General features: G+C 34.5%; 1 protein-coding gene across 1 annotated transcript in view; it reads right to left on the bottom strand.

The window, feature by feature from the left end:
* Positions 1–17,778, bottom strand: part of ATRNL1 (attractin like 1) — a 557,444-nt gene that overhangs the window by 366,518 nt on the left and 173,148 nt on the right. The window contains 1 exon segment of the mRNA XM_009277899.1: positions 3,230–3,323. Within this exon segment, the coding sequence (XP_009276174.1) occupies positions 3,230–3,323 (94 nt within the window).

Below are 17,778 nucleotides of genomic sequence, written 5' to 3'. Positions count from 1 at the left end.
GCTCATGTTCAGCCGGCTGTCAACCAGCACCCCCAGGTCCTTTTCTGACAGGCAAACAAAAATGCCACTCTGCTTCGTGCTATCCAACAGCACAATTCAGAAATTAATATAACTGAGATGGTTACACTAAAAAAAAAGATAAATAAAAAATAAGAAAAAAATGAAGAACCACCACCATAAAAACACAAATAACTAGCTGTTATTAAGCTAGGGAGGGAAAAAGGAAAAAAAACAAGTGTTGTAAAGTTTCCTTGATTTCCTAAAAACTCTGCCCCCAAGGCATGGTGTGTACTGCACATGATGAGCAGATAGAAAAGCATCAGAGGGAAGGAGGAAGAGAGAGAGATAACATACAACCCTGCAGCTATGACTTTCTAATCAACAGGATTCTGAGCAGGAATATAAATCTAACTTTGACACCGAACAATTAGAGTTTGGAATTTTCACAGAAATCCTTATTTTAGCAATCACAAGGTTATAGGTTGCTGCTGAGATTGCACAACAGCCTATCTAACAAGTGGCAAAAAAACAATTTTTATCCAGAGCTATGGAGAGCAGTATTCACACTTTGAATCAAGTTCCAGATGATTTATGCAGAATATAATAAAGTAATAAATACATATAAAGCATTTAAATGATTAGTCATTAAAATAAACCTCATCTTCTAGATAACTACTGTGTATGTATTTTGACAATATAATATGATACTTTCAAAACAGGTTTCAAGTGTAAAGGTAACTTTTACAAGGAAAACAGTTTTCTATTTTTTTTTAAATAATACAAATCTGATCAATTTCACATTCTTCATAAGAAGTTTACAAATTAGATGGCAGTACAGGACTGGATTCAGTGATTCAGGAGTGACCTATTTTTTTATGTTCTTCATCTCCTGATGTTCTAAGGGAAATAATTAAAAAACAGGATTTGACTGAAACTTCCATACACGAATGGATCACTATCCCAAACCAAGCATCAGAGTAAAATGACAAATCCTAAGAGTATCATCTGATGACATGTACTAAAACTCTAAATCTGTGGTTATCGGCTTTCCTCAGGATATCCAGTGATCTTCACAATGAGCCTCCAGTACTGAAATTTTATCCTACATAGTCTACTAATACGTTCAAAGTGTCTATGACTGTAACTGGTCTCTTTCTACATGTGCTGTCATAAACTAGACAGTTTACATAGCCTTTTTTAAAATTATCTTTTTAAAGAAAAGAGTTGGGTAAGGACTTAAGAGCAAAAATTCAATTTTTATGCTAATATTTGTGTCTATGAACACAACAGATGTGAAGCTCACAATCTGAAATGTAATCACAGCCAAAAACAATTTGAAAATGGCTGCTCTGCAGAGTTTATTTCATCCAAAAGAAAGCATTTGGAATACCAAACACTTTAACACCACAGCTTGCCGTGGATAAGTCTTCGGTCTCTGTAAGAATCTAGGAAGGGGAATGTATTGCATGTGATAAAACCAGGGATTTTCAGTCTGAAATTGCAATTTTAAGTTTACTCTGGAAAAGTCAAAATTCAAATCTCCGTTTCCTCCATTTTGTGGAATTTCTGTAACTCTTGACCAGGACAGGAAAATCCACCACCAGGACAACCTTTTGTCTTCTAGTTCAGTAAATGGGATAAAAGACCCTTTTATGACAAACTCAGGACAGCAGACTGATATGGCTGAGCAGCACAACCGACTGTATGAGACAAAAGTTCCAAATCAGAGCGGAGAAAACGATGATGAAATGGACGCAAGACAAAGGGAAAGTGGTAGTAAAATAGGTATGTGAAATACAGACTGGGGCAAAGGTCTACAAAGAGTGCCTTAGGCTGAATGGTAGTTGGTAGAAGACTGGAGTTATGAGCAAAGAAACTGTTTCCTGTAGTTCGAGTGTTACAATGTACAGAGGAGTAGGTGATTTTTATTTTTTTCCCCATTCTTTGTAAATAGGTAGAATGGCATCAACATATGTCCATAGCACGCTGGTAATCAAACCACTCATTAACATCTGGAACGGATTAAGTGTTTGGACACAAAAAGAGGAAAAAATAACTTCTCAGTAAAGACTTAATTCAGAGTTTAAAGATATTACCACTCTTCTGCTTTTGTCATGATAAAAATTCATCATTTAGTCCTAATCTTGGTTTCCCATCTCATCCTGAGAGTCTCCAATTAGCTAGACAAAAAGTCTCAGAGGTAACACTGAAACAGTATACTTGCCAGCACAGCCCTTTCTCACGAATATACACATAGCCCCTGCATCAGTTTCTTGACTATTTATCAAGCAAAGCGTTAAGGGTAGGATTCAAGCCAGTTCATTAAGTGTATCAAAGATGAATCCACAAATCCAGTGAAAGAACAGGCCTCACGGCAGGCAGAACATAGCCTTCTGGCACCTCTCCCTGCTGGAGAGGAATAAACTGTATTTATGCCTTTTCCCCAGTTCCAGCCTACATTGCCAAGACAATTTTGGGGCCAGATACTATTTGAAATAACTATAATCGTGAAAGGAATAAGGTTCCTATTGGATAATGCAATGTACAGGATAGAATGAACTGAAAGAAACGTCTTTAAATATAAGGCTGTTCATAGTTAACTTTAATGTGTTATTTCTCCTACTTGACAAATTCCTCCAGTAGTTCCTTGTTCTTAGTCCTTCTATTTGTTATGCTCTATCTTAAGTTGCACAATAAGCTATTCCAATACAAAACAAGATGCACTAATTGTACTTTCCATGGCAGGTCTAACCATTCCTCTGTTCTGTATTTATTGATATGGAAAAAAGTCTAAAAAACCATGCACCTTAATATGTTTCCAAAACTCTAAAAATCTAATCACTGTAGATTCTGATCAAGATATGCGACAAATGTACTGAATATAATTACCAAATTTGCAGATATCTTTTACTTAGAATAATTAAAAAAAAAAAATCCTAAAAAAAGGAAGACAGCTACAGATAATTCTCCAGTTACTTCTTTTTACAGGTTATTTTTAAAATCTGTAGAGTCTGTAAAATACTACTAATATTTGTGATGTAATTCTTTAACAAAAGACTCAGTAATATTGAAATTTCCTAAGAAATGTAGGGAACACTAGATTCATCACTAAAACATTGTCAGGTCAATCACAAAATCCAAAAACAAAAGCAAAACAAAAACAGGAAAAAAGTGATTACACACTAGGCATGAATTGCAGTAAGTTTGGGCTACATTTAATTGTACTCACAGTTGACATTGGTCTCCTTTGATTCCCTTAGTTGTGCAGAAACATTTTCCTGTTTGCATGTGACAAATATTTGCATGTCCACTGCACGTGCAAGCTATAAAATCAAAAAGGAAAAAGTGAGATTTCTTCACCTATATTTTATAACTAAAGGAATTTTCATGGATTTTAATACTTCATCCTAAACACGTTTCCTGCAAGCTTTATTAAAAAAAAAAATTACTACTTCAATTATAAGCTTCTTTGAAGAACATTTCACTAGCACATCATTTAGTTTACTTTCTGTAGAGTTAAGAACTATGCATGTGTCATTAGGGGCTCTCCTCCACACCTTGAATAATAGCAGTTTGAGAATAGGCATTAAAGTCTAGCATTTCACTGCGCAATACAGAAAATTATTAACAATACATCTTTTCTATACAAGGTGAAATCCTGACCAATGGTAAAAACAATGGCAAAATCCCATTAGTTTCAAATGTCTAATTAAAGAAAGTATTATTGCAGATGTTTGGTAAAATAATATATTGGAACTCTTGCTTTTGACTAAAGCGAAAAGAAAGCTTTGAAACCATTTGAACAAAGGTGGAGTTAATACTACAATTATGGTCGACAACAAGAATATTCTAGAAGCAAAAATACAGCCACCTTTAAAAGCTGAAATTTGAACTGGAGGAGAATCACAGAAACAACATCATCACTCCACTCCTTTTTAAATTCAGTGGCTAAAGTAAATCTCTCCACAGTGGTCTGCTCACTCCCACTCTTGCTGCCTGACTGATTCTCACCTCAAAACAAACCTTCACGTTCCCAATTCTTGAGCTTTCTTTTTGCTTTTCCTTCCCATGTTTACAGGAATTACTATCTTGTTTAGGCAGTCCTCCCTCTTTTTAACCAAGCATACAAAACTTAATAACATCCCTCTGGTAAATGTGTCAGTAAGTTCCCACATTATACTGCAATAATTACCTGCTAATATTCACCCTACATTTAAAGTCTTTCTTTAATACAAAGTAACTCTGAACCTACCTTGATGATCATATTATGCTTTCACTAAAGTTTTAATTACGACTAAGATAAAAGATTTAATATGTGGGCTCCTGTTTGGGAACAGACATGATACTAAGTGGTGACCTGTATATAATAAAAGTTTATTTTCCACTTTATAATCCTAATATTGAATTTCTATCAGAGGGATTGAGTTTTAATGTTCCTATTCCACTGATAAGGAATAACACACAATGAATACACTCTAATCTCTCTGCCCCAGCCTAAGACAAATAGGGAAAAAAGTAACAGCCAGACTAGAACCACAATTAAACATATTATTGACAGAATATTTCAATGTCAGGAATTCTATGGTTTGTTCAGCCTTCAGAACTTGTTAAATAGCCAGCTGAAACTGAAGGAGCGATTCTTACTAAAGAGGTACTAGAGATTCAAACCGTCTGCAAGAAACACATACCATAAATTTCTATGCAGCATATAGTGATACGTGACGTTTTTCTCCCTTTCATAATACAGCTTGTAACAACATTTCTGAAACACCTACAGTTACCACAGTGCTGAATTTTGTAATTTTGCTGTGATCCTGACACTCTACAATAAATGTTCATTGAAGTGCTGCTACTATATAATCAGTTATGTTTTCCTAAATCCATTCATGTTTTCCCCTCTACATTTATGCAATGATTATTTAGGCACTTTAAGCTGGAAAAGCCTCTGCTCAGACGTTAACTTTAATTGTGTAAATCTTTGCTATATTTTCAATGAAAAGCAAAGGAATATATTCTTAACAGCTTATTCTGCTTATGGTTAATTGCTCTTAACATTGATGCAACATTACGAGATAACACAAAAGTTATAAAGGAGCTAAAAGGCTGAATTCCAAATCATATTCCAAAAGCTGTCAATATATTGACAAATACAGAAGCTATTACCAACCAACCTTAATTGATTACTCCCCTAGTTAGTGCTCACTTAATAGGAAGTAGATCACAAATGTGAAAGTAGAACTTCCTTTACTTGAGTGGCTTTTATTTAGGAAAAGTATTTAAACACTAAGATATAAAAGCCTTTGGACACTATGCATCTTTATCACCTTGAAAAAAAAGAGGTAAAATGGATTATACAGTAGAAGTAAGAGATGTAGCCATATGAGACTTTGTGGAAGGGCAAAACTGTTTCCTTTGGCAGCTCAGACATGACTTGTATACCCAGTCCATGGAATTACTGATAAATCAAACTTTTCAGCGCCATTTATCCCCAGGGACATCTAAATCAAATCAGCACCTGTATAGTACACTTTAGTGTACTATGCGCTCACTCACACAGCAATCCACAGATGAACTCCTCTCCTATCAGCCAGCTATCTCCTTCCATTTAAACTGCATCATGTTTTAGTCACTGCGCTCTGTCTTTGGAGTTTCCTGGATTTATATTGGAGAATCATTAAATAACATAAACATCTGACGGAATTTATTTTCCCATGGACTCATGTCTAAATTTTGACCTGTGTGTATTCATAGCGCACACAAATAAAGGGTAAGTTCATAGTTTGGTCTCTCTCACCAAAAACACCAACATGGCTGCTCTACCTCACCTGCATTTTCATGACACATATGAAGCTTCTATAGTGCAAAGATCAGTATGGTTGGAAAAAGAGAAGAAAAGAAAGGAGGATTTCAGAAGACTCAGAACCTTCTATTCTGATTTCCTCATCAATGAAAAAGCTGGTTCTGACAAGCCCAGCAGCTAATTTTCTTCTATTAAAAGATGAAGAGAAATTACTCTCATTGATCAAGTTCCTAGTAATTTAACTGTTCCCTGGATAATACCTTGAAAAAGGACATCAGGAGCTGATCACTTTCAATATATTTTAAAAATCTCATCTGGACAAATTTTATTTAACAGCAGTGAATGCATATTTTAATTAATCTCAGGCTTGCAAGTCTGTGATGAAAAATGGATTCCTACCAATCTGTGGACCTCTGTGTGGGGAGTAACTCAAAAAACAGAACACATATAAGCCATCCCTGCTGTTACTGAAGCAAACTGAATATGTGTTATCAAACAAATGCAACAGCAGAAGCAGGACGATATTATAGTACATTCAGTGGAAAAAATTCTAGATGCCATTATCTTTGTGCCTCACTGCAGGTTTTTTTCATTGGCCTACTTCCGAATAACACAAAAGAAATTATGAGCTTTGAATATGAAGTATGTTTGCTAATTAATATACTGCAACCTAAAGCTACATTTGATTTCAAAGTAACAGAAGATTTACATTCTTCCATTGCCTCAATATTTCTGTACTCCTTTTTCCATATTTTCTTTAATATTTTTTACTTGTTTTTCTCTGCTTAACCATTCTCAGTGAATGGTTTCTCTTCTGATAGTACTGTAAGTCAACAGGTAAAACTGTAGCTACAGTAGTACCTTTCGCAGTCTAATGCTAGTATAAATATGCCAAATCTTGGAATCAGTTTTAAAAGTATATTTTGTACCAATCATTCACAGCTGGTAGAAGTCAGCACAAGAGATGCAATTTATATTTTTCTTTTTTTTTTTTGAGGTCCCACCCCTCTCCACCCCCATGCATTTGTATTCAAGGAACAAGGCTTAAGTTCCAGCAGCGGCAGCTGCAGCTAAAGCCTGTATTAAGTAACTTTTTCTTTTCTTCCAAAAAAGGACAGTTATCATCTTTAACATTGATCTAAAGAAATGCTTAACATGATTTTTCTTTGTAAGAACTCCCTAAAGCTGAAGGAAAAGGAAATAAGAGTTGAGAGTTAAAATGAAAGCTATACTTAATACTTCACATTTCAAATGCTTGTCTTCCCCCCCCCCCCGCCATGTATTTAATAAAAGGTTTAAGAGTTTGAGTATAACTGCATGTGGTAAGCTCAGATTTCTGACTGAAAATCCCAGGCTCAGACTACTGAATGCTAGATGGTGGGAGGACCACATTATCGCTTTTGATTTTCTGGGCCTGTCTGCGCCATCTTAATTAACATATCTAAGACACTGTCAAGGAAAATTTCTGAGATCCCATTTTTGCGCCTTAGTATTCTCCTACAACATCATATTTTCTGTGCCTGTGTATGAAGTTAGCTAAGCCATCCCACTGAGATTCTCAGCCAATAAGGACAGTTTCAGCTTCTGCCACACTCAAGCATTTTACCAAGTTTCAGCATCTTTTAACTGATTTCCTTTCTCCCATTTAGTTCCCATGTCCTTCAGCGTGGATTTTTGATAGCCACTATTCTTTCACACATCCAGTTAGGCACAGTGTGAATCTTTTGCATTGTCACATCTCTCAAGTGATGTTAGGTTGACAGCAACATATTCTCTGTCATGATTATGCTTTAAATAATATCCAATTCTTAACATGAAATATTTTATTTGGGACACTGACAGTGGGCTTAAAATTAGAGGATGAAGCATGCCTACACATATTTGCTGGGTTATGAGAAATTAAATATAAGCAGAAACAATCTTTATGCTTTTGGATAGGGATATTGCATCCCTAACAGAAAGAGAGAAACAAATAGAAAGTTAACAACACTTACAAGCCCAGTAGGGAAAGATTCTCTAAACCTCTTTTTTATTTATTTATTTATTTTAAATATACTCTTTTTTTTAAAGAAATCTAGAGTCAACTTTTGGCCCTATCCTCAAAAAAACCACACCACCAACACAGAAAACTAGCTTCACCAATGCCATTATAGCTTTTGCTGAGTACCACCATATGAACAGTAGTACAAGAATGTTAGAGAAGAGACATGATTATCTACAGGGTACATCACATTCAGATTCTACTGCTGTACGACATATTCCAGCACTCATACTCAAACACTTTCAGGGGGTTACGATGACACTAATCCTCTCTCAAATCTTCCCTGACAATCATCAATGCAGAGAATACCTTGAAATCCTGTTTTAACTTTATAGCAAGTTTAATATACAGTAACATTCTAACAGTCTTATTAAATTCTGTTCACGTTCTCTATTTCCTCCTAAGTACTGATATTCAGTATTCAAAATTCAGAAATTAATCTCTGCAAACCAACTGATTAAAATGAAAAACACGGAATTTTCTTCTCTTTAAAAAAAAAAAGTAAAAATCTGCATAATCTGCATCCCGAAACACTACTGACTTTAAATAATAACAGTAAGTTAATTCCAGGAGATGTATTTTCAATCACACCTCTAGGATACAACAGGGATCGATAGTATATCATGGCTCCTTTTCCCTCATGGGAAAGAAGTACATCTGTCATTCTCTATTTCATAATTCACACAGTGCTAACAGTTTTTACTTATAAGGACAAGCTTAAGACTCAAAATAAATGCCAGCTTCTGCTGGATTTCAGAACCTTCTATTAGGCAAGAATTATCATTAGCCTTACATCTTCCAAAATAAATTGCAGTACATGAAACACAGAAAAACTTGTTACTAATGCTCATATTTCACTTAAAGATACAAGAAAAGACAGGAATTAGAATTGTCACAATTTTATGTATGAAAAACCCAGGCATAGAATATAGACATAGAGATATATTTTAATTCAAAATATATTGTACAACTCTGATGGAGACTTTACTTCATGTTGCAAATTCCTGCCCAAACATGTGTATGTTCTTTAAATAAACTTTCAAAATTTATATAATTTAAATTATTTGTATATTTAAAAAAAAAATCATATCAGCTACAAAATTTCTTCTTGCAAGTAAGACCGGAAACTTTAGATGCAGTATTTTGGGACCATTCATTCACCCCCATCATGACTGAGAGACATGAGTTAAGTACACAAAATTGTATCATCTGCCTCCAGGTTGAGCTTTAATAATGAGTTCTAATCACTTTTATGTTCTAGGTATAGATACACCTTAGAAATTCAATCCTCTGTAGATGCTGGAAATAATCCCCCAGATTGACTGGCAAGATTTAAAGTTAACGTCTCATTAATATAAAGTATTTTAGCGCAGATAACGAGTGGACTTTTGTAACAAATCTCCCAGTCATCCCCCTCCTACCACACTTTGGTTTGTATCATAGTCCATGTCCATGAACTCAATTTCAGAGGAATTAAATCAAAACAGAAGATGGCCACAGGACCACAAAGGTGATTAAGGGACTGGAGCATCTTTCACATTAGGAGAGGCTGAGAGAGCTGGGATTCAGCCTGGAGAAGAGAAGTCTCAGGGGGATCTTACCAACATGTATAAATACGTGATGGGAGGGAACCAGACACTTCATCGTGCTCACTGACAGAACAAGAGGCAATGGCCACAAATTAAAAAACAGGAAATTCCATCAAAACACAGGAAAACACTTTTTTACTGTGAGTGACCTATTGCACTGCTGTAGGTGCACATGTACTGTGCTGCACATGTGGATAGAAACAGTGAGTTCAGCCCAACTTCAAGAGTCTTCCCATACTACTGTAAGCTCTCTTCTCCAACTTGGGTTTACGTCATGCACACACGCTTTTGTTTAAACAGTTATTTTAAATACTTAACTATCATGCAAACATTTTATCAATCATTAAATATTTTAAATAAATAAATAATCTATGGCTTACAATAATAAACCTGCTTAAAATATAATTTTTAATCTGTTTTTGTCATGTTATTTTTACATAAACTGAAACAATGACATTAGAACTTTAAACACAAAAAACCCCAAACCACACCACCCTGGCAATTTCTACTCTATTTTTAGTGAAATAGCAGTTCACACTACTCTTTTGTACAATGCAGATTCTAAGTGGAACAGAAAGATTATATGAAAACAATATAATCCAGTAGAGTAAGTCCATGCTGTAAAATCACAACCCTATAGAACTTATTAAATAATAAATCCAGAGCATGATTGAATCTGAGTTGCTAGCTCAGCATATAAATGTTCTTGCTGATGCCAACAACAAAAGAATACCCATCACTATTTCCATGAAGTATGCATTTTAGACAATTGAATTTAAAAACACTTATTGCTTAGCCCCCATCTCCAACATATAGCTGCAAGAGCAATTTTTCTCTCAAACGGAGCTCACTACAAATGGTACTTTAACTTAATATGTTTACTTACTTCAAAGATTACTAAATCAGTAGCTGCACACAGATAATTCCTTTAAGACACCTTGCTGATTTTTTTTAAAAGGAAAGCTATGACAATGCTATTAAATACTGAGGTGCACAACTTTAATTTGGTAATGTGCAAGGCATAAGTTGTATCAAAAAACCATACACGTTGTATCAAAAAAATACACATGTATCAAAAAAGCCAAACATATCAAAACACATATGTATTGTATAAAAACCATGTATGTTGTATATCTTTTTTAAAAAGGAGATGCAGGCCCTCTCATGCAGCTAGCCTAAGTAATAGCAAATATAAACACATATTAGATATAACATTGCAATGCTCAGTTTCACTGTAAATGTTCACTTATGTAATCCATTAGTCTACTCATATGAGAACTGCCCTTCTGAGACAATTTTCTACATTAGTAATATTACAAAACTGTCTAGTCACTTATTTTTCTAGAAATGTATATTCAGCTGGAAGCCCCTGATACACTTTTAGCATTCAACAATTACTTTTATAGGAAATACATCCATTCAACCTTTGAGACAATGTAAAAGCAAACAGATGTGCCCAACAACACTTAAGCAGTATCACTAATTGAGTAGCATTAAAATTAAGCTAAAGAACTTCTGTGAAGCAACGAGCAATAAAAATAAGTGTTAAAAAAAAAAAAGTCGGTATTAGAAAGGACTACTGTCTTCTAACAAGCACTCCAAAAAGTACATGCAGCTCAAATGCAACTGTCATTTTATAGTGGGACAATTAACCTTCATGGTAAGTCAGTCTTATTAGACTAATTAGCACATATATGACTAATTTTATTTTCATTTATCTTGTGAGCTATCTTTCTTTGGTCTCAAACAAATGTATCTATTATAGTACAGTAACAGCACATAAAAGACAAAACCTCATATCTATGTGTATTGACACAGTACTAAGGACTGTGAGACACTTTACTTGCCAGAGGGAGAAAAAGTAAAAGGAATATAGTTTTAGGATTTATACAGGTAGGATATGGAATATGTATATGCAGGATATACAGTAATTCTCCAGTTACCCAACTCATATATATATATATATCTCTCTATATATCACGTATGTATCATTTAAAGCCAGGTCAGCTATTCCCAATATTCATAAAAAATAGATAATCATTTTACCAGGTCAATACTGGATATAAATTTGTTCGGGGAAAAAAGGCAAATATGCCAAATGACCCAGAGAGCCATTTTTTTTAAATTAGAGACTCCTCACATCATCTCAATTTTTTCAATAGGCACCAAATTTGTTCTCTTAAACTGCAGTGCAGCCTGCCCTCTGCTCTTCCTTGCCATTTTAGAGGCTAACCTGGTGGTTACAGAAATGCTCTTGTCCTTAGCCACTTCCCATTTCAAAAGCGCAATTCACCCAAGCCGGAATGTTATTTTAACTTTTTTCTGGAATTTATAGTCACAGCAAAACACAGACAATTTCACTTGACCGTGACCTAAGCCTACTGAGATCATTTGACTACTAGTAAGGCACTTACTTTTTTTCTGAAAAGCAATACTGTGTCACACAGTCAAACAGTCTGGAAATCACAAGTGAGGTTTCCTTGGCTTTTTGGACTGATACATACATTTGAGAAGTAGGATATTTATTCTAAAAAACCCAAAGCAAATCTGGGAAACAACAAACAGGCTGATTTTCTGCTGCAGAAAAAAAAATTAGTTTGGTTGTATCAACACAATCCTATGGCAACCTTCCCCATTTAAAGGCTTGTATTTATTCTTAAGCTGTTTTTACACTTTGGCAAAATAGCTCTGCAGTTTGTATTTCATTATTTCTTCTGTTTAAAGTATTCATCCTGAAAACTGCACTGGTTTGGGTTTTTTTTGTTGTTTGTAATAAATACCTCTCAAGCAATCATACTAAATCTGTCATTAATCATCAGCAACTAACATTATAAAGGCAGCTTGGAAACGCATAATTTTGTCTTATAGAAGTAGATAATGAAAATGCAACACAGAAGATTAACACTGAAAGACAGGATATTTTTTCTTGTTATGAACTGAACAGAATCTTAAACAATTAACAGGAGTCTTGCTGTGCCTGACTCTTTCATGCCAATACTGAACTATAGTACAGAATTTTTATAGCTTCTTCTTGGGCTCATTCAGGAATAAAGTGGACAGTATTTTCTACTGAAAAACCGTGCCAAACCAAAACATTTCCATGGGAACTCATGAACTAAGTATCACCAATTTCTTTTTCTCCATGTTAACCTGTGTGAAGAACTGAAACTTTTAGACTTACTTTGAACATGTAAAACTGAAAAATTCCAGGTGAAAACATTATTAAGAGCACTTTATTTGGAGATAAGTTTAATATGTCCTACTTAATAGTTTCCTTTTCATTCTTGCCACTTATCTTTTCATTTTAAATAAAATATTATACATTATTAGGAAATAAACAGCCTTCATCTTCAAATTTTACCATGGGTTAAGCTGCAGGTTTTGTGAGTACAGATCAAAAACTAAACTCTGTATCTGACGTGTAGTATAGTTCTTTAAGCATGCAAGCATTTAAAGTGATGTTTCTTCCCCATGCTTATAAGATTAAAAATATTATTCCTTAAATGACTTTTAGTTATTCTTGTTTGTGAAGAGGCTTCTCATATGAAAACATAAGATAAAATTAGAACTACTTAAAAACTAATCTGGCAGACTAAAACTTTTACTAGGTTTAGTAAAAACTAAAACTGAGTTTTACTGAGATTTTTAAAGGAAAACGACAAACTGATGATTTTGGATGCCTTCATCTTTGCATGACCAATATCAGATGTGTTTAAGAAGACTTTTTCAGACCCCAAAGGCTTAGTACGTTTTTTAAATTGTGTCTTTTTAAATTTTCTTGAAAAAGACAGCAGCTTCTCTACTGGCTAATTTTAAAATTTTTCCAAAAATTTTGGCCAAAAACCTCCTTTTGTCAAAAGACTGCTATTTTTTTCCCCTCTCTCTAAAGAGAATGTGTAACTTCCTAAATTATAACAGAAAAAAAAAAAATCAAAGATTATTATAAGGCAGTATTAAAAGCAAAACAATTTAAGACCACTCAGTAGTTATTCACAGCGGCTTTAAATGTAAAAAAAAATTCCAATCTAAGGTGAAAAACAACTGAAATCAACAACTGGTGATTGCAACTATTTGTGTGTATTTGGTCATTCAGAGTAAAAGCCCAAAGAAGAGAAATGCCTTACACAATTTATCGGACAAAAACGCCACAAAATGTAAAGAAGTCAGCAAATCATTTCCCTGTGTTAGCCATTAGGAGGTACAAAATACGACTGATTTTTAATGCATTCAACTGTGAGTGAAGCTTTTTTCCCTTAAATAACTAATACGATCTGCCATTGTAATGTATTGCATTTACCACTCAGAAAATGAAGGCAGAATCAACTGCAATCAAACAGAAATGCCATTACAAGAGTTTTTTTGAGAATCTTCATTCTACCAGTTGGAAAATGAGTTGCATGATGCCTCAAAAGCTATTTTCTCAACAGCTGTAGGGGGTTTCCAAGACCCCTTAGGGAGAGGGATGACCATTTCAATGCAAAATGACTACTTCTTGACTCTTCTGTCCTGGTGGCGTATTCATGTGCAGGGATTCAAACAGGTAACTCCATGGTCTCCTGTTACACTGGGAGGTTCTGTCATACCCCTCTGATCTATGTGCAGACTCTGATCTAATTTAAACTGATGGGTACATAACCAAATTTAAAAAAAAAAAAGAAAAAAAAGAAGAAATTAAATTCTTTTAGGCTGTCAAATTGCAGTCAATGAGGGAAGATACCATGCTGCGTGTTACACATCAGACTGACCAGCTGTCAGCAGAAATATTTGTGGGATTTTCCTGGGGAAGGATTACAAACAGAGATGCTGAAATTTCTGACTAACTACAGAGGTGTCTGCATTTAAAACTATGAGAATAATAGGGAAGCTGTGAGTGGTTGCAGTAACAAGAGGGAGGATGAGAGCTTCTCAGCACCTAGAAACATCTAGAAGGTTAGATCCAGAACTTACAAAAGAACAAAAAGCCTACTTTTTTTTTTTTTAATCTCTATTGTATTTGGGACAAAAAGACTCTCGCTGTAGTCAAATACTTATCTGAGGATCAAGTAACAATGATTTAAGAAAATGTCATCTTCAACTTACAATTGCCAACCCTCAATGGGAGGGTTGCATCTTCTCAGCCTAGACACAGTTGCTACATGAGCTCTTGACATCTCTTTCAACACAAGGTAAAATATGTTTGCTTATAAGTGGCAGACAAAATCATTATATTTCTAGACAGCTGAGAGTTTCTAAATCATGCCCTATCTCCTCTGGGAACATCTTTTGGAAACCAATGACTTTACAAATTTCATTAGTTAGGTGAACATACTGATACACAGCTCAGACAGCACATCAGGAATACATTTTATAGATATTCTTTATTCCATAAAATAAATTACAGCATGTAAACCTGAAAAACACAAAAATAAGAATGCACAGCAACTCATTCATCATTGCCAAAAACTATGTTACACGATAACATGCAGGAGGACTTGTTCACCAACATCAGTGAAAGCAATAGAATTGTCATTAATCTTTGTGAAAAGATAAAATAAGCACAGAGATAAAGGAATATAGTATAAATCAAACTGCTGTATCTCTACAATATCTATAAAAGTAATAAGTGGTGATCAATTAAAGGATGCCCGAATTCTTAGTTCTCATGCTAAAATGCTGAATAAGCACAAAATGCCTGCTTCTTAAGCAGATTAAGATAGCACAAGTTGTTGCTATTCTTTTTACTATTTCAGATATTTTTATTGCATCATAGACCTAAAAAAAGTTTAGATTAAGTTTAATAAATACACAGTATTGATTACATATTTGTAAAATTTCAGAAATAAGTTTGTCACCTTTTATTTCTCTTTTTTAAAAAAAGCTATCTTGTTCTTACTTCACTTGCGTAACTCGGAATCAACTTTGTTGAATGGTGAAGTTACATTTATACAAAGCAACATTCTATAGCAATAAAGCATAAGGAACAGACTATTTATAATTTATAAAATTGGTTACTAGACATATAGCTGCACAATTGCATTGTATTTGTGCAGGGTGGAAAGAAAATATCTTCTTCAAAGGAGTCAAAAAGAATCTTCAACTAATTTATTTTACTGATCTTTAAGACAAGTAAAAGGAATTTTGATGGTCAGGAACTGCAAGCCTGGGTTGAATTTAACTTACTACCTTCTGATTATGGTGCTAATCAAAAAAAAAAATGTATAATTTGGAGGGGAGGTTATGCCACCCGGACAGCTGACCCAAATTGACCAAAAGGATATTTCATGCTATATAACATCATGCTCAGCAATAAAAATTGGGGAGGGGGGCTGTCTGGGAGATAGCCATCACTTGGAGACTGGCTGGGCATCAGTCCACTTGTGGGAAGGTGGTGAGTGACTGCCTTCACTTGGTTTTTTTTTTCTCCCCTTTTTCCTTCACCTGTTAAACTGTTTTTATCTCAACCCACAAGTTTTCTCGCTTTTGCTCTTCCTATTCTTTCCCCATCCCACTGCGGGGGAGGGGGCAGGGAGTGAGCAAGTGGCTGAGTGATGCTTAGCTGCTGGCCGGGGTCAACCCACCACACCGTCAGTTAGCAGTTCTGCACAAACACCAACTTTTTCAATAGCAATCCTAAGCTGATGCTTGAACCAGTACTTTCCCATGCTTGCTGTTCCTAAAATCAGACCACTCTGCAATGAACACACATATCCTAATTTAGTAAGTAAAATCGAATTTAGAGAATCAAGCATTAGCTTAAAAAAGTTGTGCTTGACAGGAGGTTTATAAAAGTCTTCTGTATGCAATCAAGGAAAATCATCAAAAAGATTAAATATGCCGAACAGACATCCTGTCAAAACCTTATGAAATCCCACAGCCACCCAAATAATCTCTCTCTGGAGGTTAATCATGAGGAATGTTACATTCAACAGTTTCTTCTTTTTTTCTCCTATAAAATTATAGACATCTAAACACAGCTTGACAATGACACTTTCCTTGAAGTATAACTCCAGGTCCTTCACCTAGGATTATTCTGAGCATAAGTGTGTTATGGAATACAGATGTATCTATAAAAAGTTTCCTGGTTTTAGTTGAGTTTTCACTTTTAATTTACTAATTATGCTAGAAATTACACTTTATAATACAGGTCTAATCTACAACAAAGCAGAAAGAAAATGATTTGTATACACAGCAATTAATAGCATACTGAAAAGTTTGCTTAGCACATTTTGCTTGGCAGTCTAAAACAATAACTGGAACAGTAATTTGTTAAAGACATCTTTTTCCAAGTTTCTCAACTAACTGTTTCTTATGGCAATCCACATTTCTTCTGCTTTAGTAGCACGGGACTTATTTGGAATACATTCTCATTGGAGTGAATTTAATTTAAGTTCATAACTAAGCCAAAGTACAGGCATTTTATTCACTCAGTATTCAGACTATCTTGAACACTGTTCAATAAACAGCATTCACTAAAGGAAGGAAAATAAATCTTCAAATCACCTTTAGCCAAAAGGTCACCTTAAAAAAAAAAAAAGTGCTTATTCTAACTATTCTAACAATCTCTCTGCAAAAAGCAATATGAAGCTTCTCTTGAATACCTTCTTGTGCTATGATCTCTTTTCTTTATATTTCATATGTACTAAGAAGCCCTCTACCTACTACTAAAAACAAATTCCAGCATTTTAGTTAATATTAAGGTTTTTTATTCTATAATAAGGTATTGTATGAAAATGAGCAATTGGTGTCATTTTAAAGAAAAAAAAACAACAAGAAACCACCATGACTACTGCAAAATGGGATTTCTTGACAGCCCCCTCCTTTGTCAAAACCTTTGGTTATTTTGTTTGTATAGGATAAACAAAACCATGTTTTCTGTTGGAATTCAGCACCACATGGGAGCTTTTCTTTTTCTGAATAATCTTAAATTATAGCTTCTTAACACAGAGTTTTACTATTGTCCTGCTTTCTATTGTCCTATGAACTTGTGACCCACTGTTTCTTAGAAACCAAGGTACAAGACAAACAGTGGAAGTGGATTTTTTTAAAATTTAGTTCCATATTCTAGTACCTGAAGACAGTATGAAGCACACCATACTCTCTTTTTCACTGATCTCCAACATTTATCATTTTTATATAAAATGCCTTTATTCACATAGACTCCTGGAGTCTATCATAAGCCTCCAATCCACTGAATATCTGTTATTTATGGAATAACCACAATGTGCCTGGAACTAAAAGATGGTTTTGATTTTTAACTACACAGACTTAGTGACTCTGAAAAGAAGTCTTCTAGAACATAATATTTAACCCAATATAAAATTTCCTCTAAAATTTTAGACATCTAATGATGGAATGCCCAAACCCACAAT

This window comes from Aptenodytes forsteri, unplaced genomic scaffold (assembly GCF_000699145.1).
Source record: "Aptenodytes forsteri isolate BGI_AS27 unplaced genomic scaffold, ASM69914v1 Scaffold15, whole genome shotgun sequence".
Classification (NCBI taxonomy): domain Eukaryota; kingdom Metazoa; phylum Chordata; class Aves; order Sphenisciformes; family Spheniscidae; genus Aptenodytes; species Aptenodytes forsteri.
This window is presented reverse-complemented; position numbering and strand designations above follow the sequence as displayed.